Source organism: Salmo trutta, chromosome 24 (assembly GCF_901001165.1).
Source record: "Salmo trutta chromosome 24, fSalTru1.1, whole genome shotgun sequence".
Taxonomy (NCBI): Eukaryota; Metazoa; Chordata; class Actinopteri; order Salmoniformes; family Salmonidae; genus Salmo; species Salmo trutta.
In genome coordinates, this window is record NC_042980.1 from 13,560,196 (window position 1) to 13,575,583 (window position 15,388).

The window sequence follows — 15,388 nt, forward strand, 5'->3', positions numbered from 1 at the left end:
TCTTCCCAGGTAGTTGCTGTGGATTTAAGAGCATGGCCAGGTCTCTCTAGACTCTTTAGGACCAGCTACTTGTCCTCTGTGGGATCTGTCCACAGCCAGATCTCCCCTCCACTCATTGGGTTGTTTTCTTTAGAAAAAGTGAAGTGATCGGTGTGAAGAATAGACTGTGAAGTACCTCATATTGATGGTTTGGCCGCCAAAGAGTGGCATGGAAAGCATTTTTGTTTTCCTTCTCACTGGTACCTGTGTGATATTGGATGATTGTAAGTGTAAGATTATAATGGAATAATATTGTTCAAGTCAGTGTGTTAGGCACTTATAAAGGTTGTACATTTCCTTCAACAGAAATATTTTGCAGGTTGAATGTAGTTTTTAGGATATCATTGCCTCAGTAGTCGACGCTCAGTCACTACACTTGCCTCTTACTGGAGTTTCTCCCTCTTGTTTCTTCAGCCCTTTCTAATGCAGGAGGCTAGCCGTTCACTCTGAAAGTGCAGGATGAAAAGATGGCACAGCTGCTTGTACCGCCAGGACCAGACAGCTTCCGCCCGTTTTGTCGTGAGTCCCTCGATGCCATCGAGAGGCGGATCGCTGACGAGAACGCCAAAAAGTCCAAGGCGAAGCCCAACAACAATGACGACGACGGGCCTAAGCCCAGCAGTGACCTGGAGGCGGGAAAATCACTGCCACTCATATATGGGGACATTCCCAAAGGATTGGTGTCCACACCACTGGAGGATTTGGACACCTTCTACAGCAACCAGAAAGTGAGTGGGATTGGTCATCCCAAAGAGCTGGGCTTTGAAACCAAGGAGAGGATGTTTGGTTGAGTTGTGAAGGGTTAAGGCAGTATTGGAAAGCATTGGAAAGCATTTGGATCCATGTCATATTTTGAGCAGAGAGTTTATGTTTATGCAAACTAGTACTGTCTATCCTGTCATGTGTATGCTGTGCAGTGAGAGATCTCTATGTGTCAGGCACTGTGATTACCCAGAGTTGCAGTAGCACAGGCTTTCTCTGTTGTCAGATCCAAGTTCAGTTGTTATCGTGTAGGACAAAGTGATGAAGCACACTGTCATCCATCCAGAGCCTTTGTATCCAAGGTGACAGAAAAGCTATGATTGATAGGGCTCCCGTCTGACAATTTCAGGGGAGACATATCACGACACCACAGAGTACCACTGTGCTCTACAATGTGTGCTACAGCAATAACAGAAGCTGGTGTTGTGTTGTCCTTCTTTTTGTGAATAATTTCCATCAATCCTAAGTGACCAGGAATATGTGTTGACAGTCTCTCTCTCTCTCTCTCTCTCTCTCTCTCTCTCTCTCTCTCTCACAGACCTTTATAGTGTTGAACCGAGGGAAGGCCATCTTCCGCTTCAACGCCACTCCTGCCTTGTATGTCTTAAACCCCTTCAACCCTCTTAGAAGAATATCAATTAAGGTTTTGGTACACTCATATCCTTTGATTAAAAAAAGATTAACCACATTTAATGTTTTTGAGGTCAAATAAATATGTGTCCTATATCCTATGTTTGTATCTTGTTTGTACAGATAATGATTTAAGCATTAAGGTCCGAGGGGGTGTGGTATATGCCAATATACCATGGCTAACGGTTGTTCTTATACACGATGCAAAGCGGAGTGCCTGGACACAGCCCTTAGCCGTGGTATATTGGCCATATACCAAAAACCCCCGAGCTGCCTTATTGCTATGATAAACTGGTTACCAACGTAATTAGAGCAGTAAAAATATACCCGTGTTATATGGTCTTATACAGTGAGGGAAAAAAGTATTTGATCCCCTGCTGATTTTGTACGTTTGCCCACCAACAAAGAAATGATCAGTCTATAATTTTAATGGTAGGTTTATTTGAACAGTGAAAGACAGAATAACAACAAAAAAATCCAGAATTTTTTAAATAAAATGATTTGCATTTTAATGAGGGAAATAAGTATTTGACTCCTCTGCAAAACATGACTTAGTACTTGGTGGCAAAACCCTTGTTGGCAATCACAGAGGTCAGACGTTTCTTGTAGTTGGCCACCAGGTTTGCACACATCTCAGGAGGGATTTTGTCCCACTCCACTTTGCAGATCTTCTCCAAGTCATTAAGGTTTTGAGGCTGACGTTTGGCAACTCGAACCTTCAGCTCCCTCCACAGATTTTCTATGGGATTAAGGTCTGGAGACTGGCTATGCCACTCCAGGACCTTAATGTGCTTCTTCTTGAGCCACTCCTTTGTTGTCTTGGCTGTGTGTTTTGGGTCATTGTCATGCTTGTATACCCATCCACGACCCATTTTCAATGCCCTGGCTGAGGGAATTTGGAATCTGATTGATTGATTGCTTCTGTGGACAGGTGTCTTTTATACAGGTAACAAACTGAGATTAGGAGCACTCCCTTTAAGAGTGTGCTCCTAATCTCAGCTCCTTACCTGTATAAAAGACTCCTGGGAACCAGAAATCTTTCTGATTGAGAAGGGGTCAAATACTTATTTCCCTCATTAAAATGCAAATCAATTTATAACATTTTTGACATGCGTTTTTCTGGATTTTTTTGTTGTTATTCTGTCTCTCACTGTTCAAATAAACCTACCATTAAAATTATAGACCGATCATTTCTTTGTCAGTGGGCAAACGTACAAAATCAGCAGGGGATCAAATACTTTTTTCCCTCGCTGTATACCATGGCTGTCAGCCAATCAGCATTCAGGGCTCGAACCATCCAGTTGATAATGCACTTTATACAACGCGTGGGTCTAATCCTGAATGCTGATTGGTTGAAACCGCATTCCAGCCAGTGTCTATTCCACAACTTACCACCGGCTAAATCTATGACGTTAAAATGCCTGTTTACTGCGCAATTCACTGTCTCATCAGCCCAGCCAAGCAATTTATAAACTTGATCTCCACTATAAAAAGCATCTAGACATTATCTCACATTTCTTTTAGACTAACATTTCATTTTCAACACCAGAGATTTGTATAAACCTTGCTGTCTGTCTCTCCAATATTAGGTAACATTGGTCAATATGCAAATTCGATCTCTAGCTGTCCCATAGTAATGACCATGTCAAAGAAATGTCAGTAGAAAACAGGTAAAACAAAAAGAAGTGCAGCTAATTTGCTGTCTTTCCAGCTTCAGTTTGAAGTGATTGTGTTAGCTGTGATGTTGGCTAGCTCCTCTGAACAACAGTGTCCTGACGAGTGAGCACATTTTCTATGCCAGGCAAAATAACGCCTCATTAGCTCGTTGTTATGGATGTATCCAAATAAACGTATCCAGACAGCTTAAACAAATGCAAATGCAGCTACTTTGCTGTTATTCTGGCTGCACTTTTTGACCTGACTGTAAGTTAGCCGTAGTTTGCTAGCTAGCAAGCAAGGGATAAGAACGTTGCCAGCCAGTATGGTAATAGCACATTTAGAATGAACGACTGAACAACTGGGTCGCATCTCTTGATACAGAACAAAAAGACTGACCAACTGGGTCGCGTCCATAGATACAGAACAAAATGACTGACCAACTGGGTTGCGTCCATAGTTACAGAACAAAAAGACTGAACGACTGTGTCGCGTCTCTTGCAACCGAACCGATAGAAAGAACGACCAGCCGGCTTGGGTAGCAGCCTTAGATTTGTGTCGGGACTATATCTTGTGGAAGGATGAAACAGTATGAATAAATGCATCAAAATAACATTTTTAACAAAAATATGTCAATCATTATTTGAATATGTTGGTAACCCGTTGTATAAAAGTGATAAGGCCCTCGAAGGCGGTGGCACAATATATCCTCCAAACACAGGCTTCTCGGGCATTATCACCTAGTTGTGAGAGGTGTACGTTCTATGCCAGAGTCAAGTGTTGTATTGTATGATATGTGTAATGAATATTGAATCAATAGGTCTGGACAGTTCAGTTTCCTTGACAACTGCCTCCACATTGTTCAGCATGGTAATCATGTTGACTATCCTTACCAACTGTGCGTTTATGACCCTGAGTCAGCCCCCGGACTGGGCAAAGAATGTAGAGTAAGTCATCGTCTTACCCCTAAATCGACATGCTTCCACAATACACACACACAGTAATCTATGTAGACTAACCAGTCCCCTTTGTTTCCAACAGGTACACATTCACTGGAATCTACACATTTGAATCTCTTATAAAAATTCTGGCAAGGGGCTTCTGTGTAGGGAAGTTTACCTTTCTCCGAGACCCATGGAACTGGTTGGATTTCTGTGTTATTGTCATGGCGTAAGTATTCTCTCATTTTCCTGTTATGATCAGTAACAGGAGTCTGTAGCTTTAATAAGGACTATTATTAGCTTCTGATGTTATTACTTACCTACAGTGTGTAACTATTGGCAACATGTACACCGGGGTCCCCCAAAATTCAGCACGCGGGTTATTTTATTTGGCCCCCAAAGTATAGATTTTTTGTTTATAATTTTTGTTGTTGGACATAAAAGACTGTAAAATCACAAGAAAATCAACCCAAAAGTGATTTAAATTTAGGAAATCTGTTCCCAAGTATTCCCAAGCATAAATAGAGAGGCATATGTGATTGTATCCCAATGTAATCAAGGTTTGAAATTGTTCTGTTTTTGTCAAATACTAAATATGTTTGGAATTCTTGAGGTCAATTTGCAGTATACAAATTATTTATAACTTTGTCCTGGCCCCCCGACCATCCGCTCAAGGAATAATTGGCCCAGGCTGAACGTAATTGGGAACCCCTGCTGCACAGTCACTAATGTTCACTATAAAAAATTCTCACAACAAACCCACTTCTACACTGCTAGTAATTTTGCCTACATGTATTTCTACTAACACCTACCAGACTTCACTACTGTTTATTTTTGCTTCTTGAGGCAGATGAGTTACAACAAGGACAGGATAAATGTCGATTTAGATTACAACATCGATTCTGTTTGTTGTTCAGGGGCAACATGCCACCTTGGTTTATTATTTGTGTTGTTAGTGCATTCATTGTTTGTGGCTTACACAAGAGAACAGTCGTATTGCAATACTGGGTTAGGATGGTTGCAAGTCTCTGTAATTACAATACCATGTAAACATGATGAATATTGAGGCACTCATACTGTTCAGACTAACCTGAACTTTGATAGTGTTAATCCTTGTTTAATGTCCTCAGACTCCTCACACCTATTGTCTATCCCACCATGTAATAGTGTTTGAGGGGTTTAAGGCCCTTGCCATGTAACATGAATGTCTTTTCTCCTGAACTACACAAGCTCTATTGTAATTGTGAATTTTCCTGCAGGTATGTAACAGAGTTTGTAAACCTAGGCAATGTTTCAGCTCTTCGCACTTTCAGAGTACTAAGAGCTTTGAAAACTATTTCAGTTATCCCAGGTAAGGAGTGCCTGCTGCCAGTTGTCAGCCAGCCCCTTCCTTGTGTCATGTTTCCTCCGACTGCTCTTTGTTGTCCTGTCATGGCATCTGTTTGTGACCTACCCCTTATTTCAGATATGTCACAGAGTTTGTGGACCTGGGCAATGTCTCAGCACTGAGAACTTTCAGGGTTCTCCGAGCTTTGAAAACTATATCGGTCATCCCAGGTGAGAGAAGGTTAAGGGTTAAGGTTTAGGGTGGTAATGTACTACTCACTCCATCAAAGTTTAAGGGTCACTTCACATTTACGTTTTTATTTAGATCTGATGGTTTGCCTCTCATGCTGTAATATGGCCAGTAAAAGCAGTAATCTGAAGCAGTTCCTTGAAATGGAAAGGATTCCCTGCTTTTAGACATACTATTTTATTTCTTGATTTGTTTATATCTCCAGAACAGACTTGTGGGTCTAGTCGATTTTGTTTGCATGAGACTGTTTAAATCCAGCTTGTGTAATTGTGTTTGTGGTGCTGTCCAGCTCTCCTCTCCTTCCTTTGCTGTTTGGGATGGTTGCTTGTCATTGCCCTCCCTGACTGGGGTGTCTGCCTTCATTCAACTGCTCCTGACTGTGCTGTTGGTCTAATAATAGTGTGTCATATGTCAGAGCTGATCATGATGCATGTCCACCCTCACAGACATGCATGCTTTTGTTATTGTACTCTGAGACATATTTTCTGATCCAAGCTCTTAGTAAGGTTTATAACACACTGCTATATCTACAGTACAACCTACATAAAGTGCATTTGGAAAGTATTCAAACCCCTTGACTTTTTCTTCATTTTGTTATGTTACAGCCTTATTCTAAAAATGATTCAATTGTTGTTTTTTTCAATCAGATTCAAGTCCAGGCTCTGGCTGGGCCACTCAAGGACCTTCAGAGACTTGTCTTGGCTGTGTGCTTAGAGTCGTTGTCCTGTTGCACCCCAGTCTGAGTGCTCTGGAGCAGGTTTTCATCAAGGATCTGTCTGTACTTTGCTCCGTTCATCTTTCCCTCGATCCTGACTAGTCTCCCAGTCCCTGCCATTGAAAAACATCCCCACAGCATAATGCTGCCACCACCATGCTTCACCGTAGGGATGGTGCCAGGTTTCCTCCAGACATGATGCTTGGCATTCAGGGCCAAAGAGTTGAATCTTGGTTTCATCAGACTAAAAAATATTGTTTCTCATAGTCTGAGAGACCTTTAGGTGCCTTTTGGCGAACTCCAAGTGGGGTGTCATGTGCCTTTTACTGAAGAGTGGCTTCTGGCCACTCTACCATAAAGGCCTGATTGGTGGAGTGCTACAGAGATTGTTGTCCTTCTGGAAGGTTCTCCCATCTCCACAGAGGAACTCTGGAGCTCTGTCAGAGTGACCATCAGGTACTTGGTCACCTCCATGATCAAGGTCCTTCTCCCCCGATTGTTTGGCCAGCTTTAAGAAGTCTTGGTGGTTACAAACTTCTTCCATTTAAGAATGTTGGATGCCGCTGTGTTCTTGGAGACTTTCAATGATGCAGAAATGTTTAGGTACCCTTCCCCAGATCTTTGCCTCGACATAATCTTGTTCTCAGAGCTCTACGGAAAACTCTTTCGACCTCATGGCTTGGTTTTTGCTCTGACCTGCTCTGTCAACTGTGAGACCTTATATAGACAGGTGTGTGCCTTTTCAAATCATGTCCAATCAATTGAATTTACCTCAGGTGGACTCCAGTCAAGTTGTAGAAACATCTCAAGGATGATCAATGAAAGCAGGATGCACCTGAGCGCAATTTTGAGTCTCATAGCAAAGCATCTGAATACTTACGTAAATGTTATGTTTCAGTTTTAAATTTAATACATTTGCTAAAATAAAAGTAAAACTGTTTTTGCTTTGTCATTATGGGGTATTGTGCGTAGATTGATGAGTTTTTTATTTGTATTTAATCCATTTTAGAATAAGGCTGCAACGTAACAACATGTGGAAAAAGGAAAGGGGTCTGAATACTCTCCGAATGCACAGTATGTCAATTGTGGCGAGAACTGCCTGGACATTATAACAACTATGAGTAGGCATATTGGTTATTATAATCACCCGTAGAGCAATAAAGGACTTTATTTTAAGCTACATTGTCATTTATGGACGTGTGCTATAAACATAGTACTGGGATTTGGATCTTAGACAGAAAAGATGATGTGCTTATCATGGCTCATATAACTAGTGGAGAAAGAACATGGGATAGCTAGGGTTGCAAAGATACTGGTAATTTACCAAAGTTGCCAAAATCTTCAGTAATTTGGGTAATTAACAGAAAATCCACTGCAATATATCGTCAATTTGGTAATTCATAATTGAATAACTTAAAAAAAAATGTATTCACATATAGTATTCCTTTTGTATGTATGTGTCCGTATTGTCTGAGTTTCTAGTAAATAGACCATATGGTTCAAGAGAAAGTAGCCTAATTAATGAAAAAAAAACATTCATCAACAATGGCATTATTTTCAATTAACTCTGCAATTATTCCAACTATTGTCTTTTCTTCACAACTGCCACCAGTTTGACGCCAAACATTGATAGCAAATACATATTGACATTGTAAAATAAATATAAAGTTTGCAAAAAATATATAAAGGATATTATGCTGAAATGCTAATATTAAACACCAATATGTTTAATGTTCACTTAGTTGATGGTTTATATTTAAGATAATGTTTTACAGCTTGGTTGTTTTTTGTTTTTAAATCATCTTATTTAATGATGTCATCATATATTTTACATGTGACAAGGCCACACAGAGGGTCAGAGATAATTACAGACATCTGTAATAATCTGAAGTACCCCCAAAGGGCCACTAGATGTCTTGAAATAAATGACCTTTCCAGTAATATACCCTCCCTTTGCAACCCTAGGGGTAACAGATGAAACCTCATCCTCATGGTGGACGACCCATTGAGACAGTAGAGCGTGTCACCGCACTGCCAGCAAACCAATCTTTAACAGTTATATGAGCAGCTTCTTTTGGACACATCCACACTCTTTCCTTTTAAACATATGAAGCAACAGACATGTAAGGGTGTGTCATATGTCAGAGCTGATTGTGACACAGGCCCACCCTCACAGACATGCATGTTTTTCCTGTTGTACTCAAAGTCATCTTTTCTGATACAAGCTCTTAGTAGGGTTTATAACACACAGGTATAAAAACTACTGTGACATATGTCAATTTGTGGCCAGAACTGCCTGGACATTATAACAACTATGAGTAAGACTTCCTTAGCTTATTGATGTTTATAATCACCCATAGAGCAATCAGAGACTAAATTGTAAGCTACATTGTCATGTATAGACGTGTGCTATAGACATACAGGTATTACTGTGATTTGGATCTTAGTCAGAAAAGATGATGTGCTTGTCATGGCTCATATAATTCTAGTGGAGAAAAGAACATGGGAATAACAGATGAAACATTCTCATGGTGTACGACCCATTGAGACAGTAGAATGTGACCGCACTGCCAGCGTTCCAATCTCTGACAATTATATGAGCAGCTTCTTTTGGACACATCCGCACAGTTTTTTAAACATACAAAGCAGCAACAGACGTGCTGTTTCATGCTGTGATGTTTACATTGTGTACAAACAAAGGCGTCTTTCTTTGCATACACTGTATAAGACTCCTATGCGAATAACAGTGAGGTTCTGTCGTGTCCTGCAGGCCTCAAGACCATTGTGGGAGCGCTGATCCAGTCAGTGAAGAAACTATCAGATGTGATGATCCTCACTGTATTCTGCCTAAGTGTCTTTGCCCTGGTAGGGCTGCAGTTGTTCATGGGGAATTTAAGAAACAAATGTTTAAGGATCCCTCTTAACTCAACCGACCTCTTCGATGATTCATTCGACTTTAATGGGACGGACCTCAACAAGACCAAGTCGTTCAACTGGACCTATTACATGAACGATCCCAGTAAGCATGTTTCTTTGGCTTCAGACAGTCAATGGAGGGTTAGTGAAGGCCATGCGAGTAGCCTCAGACTACAGTGTGTGAGTCACAGCTCATTGCTAGTAGCCAAACGAGCAGACCCTGGCTAAAGAGCGTAATGTAAAATGACAGGAATGGCTGAGAGGGGTTTGTAAGAGCTTCTGGTGGGAAGTATTGTGGCGGTTAATCATAACACTGCCTGTTGGTGAATGATACTAGTGGAACGTTTAGCTTGTCACCACGGAGGGTATTGAGTCACCACCCAAGTGGGGAAAATGGCAGTGGCATCCTGATGGCCATAACACTAGGGCCTGGGCAACCATGGGGTAAGAGGGGAGAAAATAGATTGAGCATTTTTAACGACCAGAGAAAGTGCTTTTTGTGAATAAAGCTTTGAACTGTTCTCTAGTTACAATGCTGTGAAGGTATTGAGGACGGAAATCATTTATCCTTTTTGCAGTTGGCAAAAGATTGACTTTGTCTCTTTTTCCTGTAGAAAATTATTACTACCTCCCAGGTAAAAAAGATGCTTTGCTTTGTGGAAATGGCAGTGGTGCTGGGTAAGATCGAGCCCACATTACTGTCTTTGTATCTGATCGTCAGGATGCACTATTAATTGTGCTTGTGTGCGTGTTTGTGTATGCATGCGGGTGTGTGCGTGTGTGCTTGTCCTCGTGCATGTCTTTGTGCTTTAACATCAAAATAGACTTATTGTGAAAACCAGATATCGTGAATGCAGAGATAGGGATTATGATTGGCTTGTTGTTTGTTGTAGGCTGTGCCCAGAGGGATTCTGGTGCATCAAAGCGGGCCGGAACCCAGATTACGGCTACACCAGCTTTGACACGTTCAGCTGGGCCTTCCTGTCTCTGTTCAGACTGATGACTCAGGACTACTGGGAGAACCTCTACCAGCAGGTCTGTCTCATAGAGATGTACTAGAGAGCTCAACTCCTGTCTTTGCAATGGCCACTTTTGTGACAGCATGGGCAGCACCATTGAGGAATATCTACATTTTAAAGTAGTACATTTCTGTCTCTTCTACTTCTTTGAGTGTACTGGCAGTTTTTAAATAGACTGATAAGGTGCATACCACCCCCTACTTTGCTGGAGTGTATAATCTAATCAGGAACAGTATAAAACCAAGGTTGGTGATTAACTTCCACCTGCAGTTATGGAATGTTTGCCACCAAATTGACTACTTCAAAATGTTGAAAGCCCTCAATGGTAGCCTGGTGGAACCAGCCTGATTGCCATTCTATTTACAGAATGGTGAACACAGCGATCAGGCTGGTTCCACAAGGCTACCTCAATGGCGCTGCCCTGGCTAAAACAGGCTTTGGGCCCAGGCTTTGGGCCCTCTATGAAACTCTATGGTTTGTCTGCTTCATGTCATGTGATACTGGAGGCTTTGTATTTTGAACATGTGGAAGGAACTCCTTGTGTTGTCATTGGACAGACCTATTTGTGCCAGCTTCTGTGCTCTGACAGTATATGTAGCGAATCTCTTGGGTATCACTGAGAGATAGAGATGTGTTATAAGCGCTGTTGTTCCACGCTGTCTCTCTTCCAGACCCTGAGGGCTGCTGGGAAGCCATACATGATCTTCTTTGTGTTGGTCATCTTCCTGGGCTCCTTCTACCTTATCAACCTAATCCTGGCTGTGGTTGCCATGGCCTACGACGAGCAGAACCAGGCCACCATTGAGGAGGCTCAGCAGAAGGAGGAGGAGTTTCAGAAGCTGAAGAAACAGCAGGAGGACGCACAGGTACAAGATGTCACCGATATAAATCCCATCATAAATTGGGTGGTTCGAGCCCTGAATGCTGATTGGCTGAAAGCCGTGGTATATCAGATTGTATACCACAGGTGTGACAAACATTTTATTTTTACTCTTCTAATTACGTTGTTAACCAGTTTATAATAGCAGTAAGGCACCTTGGGTTTGTCATTTATGGCCAATATACCACGGCTAAGGGCACACCCCCTCTGGCCTTATTGCTTAATTATGGCACACCCATTTCAACAACCTTGGAATGTCTTTAACAGTAAAATGTTTTAAATCATTGATACTGTTAGTGTCATCTTATTTTTACCATGACCTGAAAATGCCCTGCGTAAGCTTCCAATATTTTTTTATGTCATTTCTGATGTGCTGCCGCTGAATCTTGTATTGCCCTTGACGACAGTGGCTTCTGTGTGTTGATTGGCTTACAGGCAGCGGCAGCGGTGACAGCGGCTGAGAGCGGGGAGTTCAGTGAGAGAGGGGAGCTCACTGACACCTCCTCAGAGGCCTCCAAACTCAGTTCCAAGAGCGCCAAAGAGAGACGCAACAGGCGCAAGAAGAAAAAGCAGAGAGAGGAGGAGGAGAGAGGGGACAATGACAAGTTTCACAGGTCTGAGTCTGAGGGCAGTGTGCAAAAGAGTCGTTTCCGCTTCTCCATAGATGCCTCCAACCTGCTCAACTACGACATGAGATGTTCCACACCACACCAGGTCAGGCTCCTCTTCTTTTTTTAACCTGCTCCTTTCCCCTATCTTTACCTTTCGCAATCAAAACTTTGTGTGTTCGCTGTATTGCTGTAATGTTGTGCATGCTGCACACTCCTTAGTGAGTCTACCCCTGATTGTTGTACAGATTACTTGCATCATCATCAACATTAAGTTCTATTTGTTTTCTTTTTGATACATTTTATCCTCATCATAATTTTCATCATCATTATCAATATCATCGTACGCTATCCTCTCCATTTTCAGCAGCACCATCATCTTTCAATTCCACATTTTCCTTATCATCGTAATCCCTATCATCATCAGCAGAAGCAGCAGCATTGTGCTTATCATCATAATCATCATTATCCTCTTCATCATGCTCTTGCACGTTTCCTTTGATATTATCCCTGAGGTCATCCTCGAGATAATCAACATTGTTGCGTCATCTTCATCACAATCATCATCATCTGCAGGACCCGCTCATCCATCTTTAATTACTGCACTTCTCAACCCATGCGTATACCAGTGATAGGCACTGAGGAATGTCTTTCTCTCCCAGTCCTTCCTGAGTATCCGTGGACCCCTGTTCTCATCCAGACGAAACAGCCAGGCAAGCCTCTTCAGCTTCCGGGAACGAGCGCAAGATATGGGCTCGGAGAACGACTTTGCCGACGACGAGAACAGTACTTTCGAGGACAACGACAGTCGCCGGGGATCTCTGTTTGTTCCCCGGCGGAGCGACCGGCGCTCCAGCAACCTCAGCCAGAACAGCATGTCGTCACATGTCCTGTTGCCGGCCAATGGGAAGAAGCACAGCTCCGTGGACTGCAATGGGGTGGTGTCCCTGGTGGGCGGGGCTTCACTTCCCACATCACCTGAGGGACTCCTTCTGCCAGAGGTGACAGTAGATAAAGCCTCTACCGATGACAACGTAAGGAAGTTTGGTTTAGCCTGGATGACCTAGACCAGCTCTGTGCGGTCTCTACCTGCCGAGCCTCTACTGTAGTTCTGCTGTGGTGTTCTAGTGTGTCTATTGTTGCATTCCCTTCTCTCTTTCCCTTCTCTTGCCTTCTGACTGCACGTGTTTTCCTTGGTCTTATACGGTATACACGACATGTACACACTGAAAGATAACGTGTTTAAACAAATGAAATAGAAGGCAGTATAAACAGATCTAGTTTTCATATAGATTGTCATATATTCCATATATGTACGAACCTTTTTCAATATTTCTATTGATGTGATTGCAAATACAGTATTTTGGGGGTTTAACAGATAATAACATCCTGGTTAAGCGATTATTAAGCCTCTTGAACATGGCCATCTTTGGTGTTAACTTTTTGCTAACTGCTGATGCAATTGGTTTGTGTTGACTTATCAATCCATGGAAGATGCTTCCAAATGATGTAACTTCATGTAACAGATGAATCTATGTACGTCCAGGGCAACACTACGGAGACAGAGTACAGAAAGGCCCAATGTGAATCGTACCAGGCCTCTATGAACTTCCTGGAGGACCCAGGGGCCAGGCAGAGGGCCTTCAGTGTAGCTAGTGTTATAACTAATACTATGGAAGGTGTGTACGACTATACCATACCCTAGACACCCCCTAAAACAAATAGCAAATAGCAAATAGACTAAATGAGGACACATTCATAAAACAAATATTTCTCTGTTATTTCTCCTCTATATGTATCAGAACTTGAAGAGTCGAGACAGGAGTGCCCTCCTTGCTGGTACAAGTTCTCCAACACTTTCCTCATCTGGGACTGTTGTCCGGCATGGCTGAGGATCAAGAAGACAGTCAAGATGATCGTGATGGACCCTTTTGTAGACCTGACTATTACCATATGTATTGTTCTGAACACAGTGTTCATGGCTATGGAGCACCACCCAATGTCTGGGGATTTCAAAAAAATGCTTTCTGTGGGAAACCTGGTACGCAGTCACGTCAATTGTTTTTGCCATATCACTTTGAATCGGCCATTTTGGAATCGCCATGACATGTTAATTACTGTTATCACTGTTTTGTGTGTTGTTTTACTCAGGTGTTTACAGGTATCTTCACAGCTGAGATGTGTTTCAAGATTATTGCTTTGGATCCGTACTGTTATTTTAAGGAAGGCTGGAATATATTTGATGGTATCATTGTCAGTTTGAGCTTGATGGAGATTGGCTTGGCCAACGTGTCTGGAATGTCTGTCCTCAGATCATTCCGATTGGTAAGAGCATCGACACTACAGCACAGCATCCAATATGCTGCAGGTTCAGTCAATAATCACTGGTAAAAAGTAAACTGTCAACGTATTGGAATAGCAATGAATATTAATCCTATTCTTATCTTTGTAAGCAGCTGAGAGTATTCAAACTGGCCAAGTCTTGGCCCACACTGAACATGCTGATCAAGATCATTGGTAACTCAGTGGGGGCTCTGGGTAACCTCACCCTGGTCCTGGCCATCATTGTCTTCATCTTCGCGGTGGTGGGCATGCAGCTGTTTGGGAAGAACTACAGAGACTGTGTGTGTAAGATCTCTACAGACTGCACACTGCCCCGCTGGCACATGCATGACTTCTTCCACTCCTTCCTGATTGTGTTCCGGGTGCTGTGTGGGGAGTGGATCGAGACCATGTGGGACTGTATGGAGGTGGCTGGCCAGAGCATGTGTCTCATCGTCTTCATGATGGTCATGGTCATCGGGAACCTGGTGGTAGGTTTACAGCTCTATACTGTATCTGTATTACTGTTAATCCGTTGTACGTTTTTATCAATTACAGTAACTTTGAAACATTGTGTGTGTGTGTGTGTGGCAGGTCCTGAATCTGTTCCTGGCCCTGCTGCTGAGCTCGTTCAGTGCTGATAACCTGGCGGCCACGGATGATGACAGCGAGATGAACAATCTGACGGTGGCCATAGGCCGCATCCACCAGGGCATCGCCTTTGTCAAGGCCTTGGTGTGCCGCTCCTTCCACAGCATCTGTCTGAGGAAAAAGAAGGGGAGCCTGGATGACCTCCACAGAACCAACTACAACTCCAACCACACCACTGTGGAGATCATGAAAGACCCTGAATACGTGAAGGATGACAATGGCACCACCGGTGGGGTAGGCATGGGAGTGGGTAGCAATGCAGCAGGGAAATACATAGTCAACGACAACACTGACTACATGCAGTTCATCCACAACCCCAGTCTGACCGTCACGGTGCCCATCGCTGTGGGGGAGTCGGACTTTGAAAATCTCAACACTGAGGACTTCAGCAGCGATTCCTCGGACATAGAGGGAAGCAAAGAGGTGAGCATGTTCGCTTCGTTTGGACTGGCATGATTCTATGTGGGAGTGGTACACAGTCTGAGATTCTTGTACCTAGTTTGAAATCAACTGTTGATCTAGGTTTACGATTTGAAAAAAAAGACAGTGACTTTATGAGCTTAAAAAAAGACAGTGATATTATACAAATATCTGCTTGTTTGCTCTTGTTTGTCCACATTGTCTAACATAATTACGTTAGAATGACTCATTAGAGATGATTGCACTTTTTCCA

The 15,388-nt window shown here is 42.6% G+C and overlaps 1 protein-coding gene across 6 annotated transcripts in view; it reads left to right on the top strand.

Annotated features, from left to right (window-relative positions):
• LOC115160726 (sodium channel protein type 2 subunit alpha) overlaps positions 1–15,388 on the top strand; it is a 52,273-nt gene that overhangs the window by 11,359 nt on the left and 25,526 nt on the right. The window contains exons 2-17 of one of the 6 annotated variants that reach the window (XM_029711066.1): positions 454–767; positions 1,340–1,458; positions 3,945–4,034; positions 4,129–4,257; positions 5,288–5,379; positions 9,090–9,338; positions 9,850–9,913; positions 10,129–10,270; positions 10,926–11,120; positions 11,570–11,848; positions 12,405–12,776; positions 13,289–13,421; positions 13,545–13,783; positions 13,894–14,067; positions 14,199–14,555; positions 14,659–15,138. In XM_029711066.1, coding sequence (XP_029566926.1) covers positions 507–767; positions 1,340–1,458; positions 3,945–4,034; positions 4,129–4,257; positions 5,288–5,379; positions 9,090–9,338; positions 9,850–9,913; positions 10,129–10,270; positions 10,926–11,120; positions 11,570–11,848; positions 12,405–12,776; positions 13,289–13,421; positions 13,545–13,783; positions 13,894–14,067; positions 14,199–14,555; positions 14,659–15,138 — 3,375 coding nt within the window. In that variant the 5' untranslated portion in view covers positions 454–506. Of the gene's footprint in view, positions 1–453; positions 768–1,339; positions 1,459–3,944; positions 4,035–4,128; positions 4,258–5,287; positions 5,380–5,493; positions 5,586–9,089; positions 9,339–9,849; positions 9,914–10,128; positions 10,271–10,925; positions 11,121–11,569; positions 11,849–12,404; positions 12,777–13,288; positions 13,422–13,544; positions 13,784–13,893; positions 14,068–14,195; positions 14,556–14,658; positions 15,139–15,388 lie in introns of all 6 variants that reach the window. The other 5 variants (XM_029711063.1, XM_029711060.1, XM_029711061.1 and 2 more) reach the window with 5 other exon arrangements.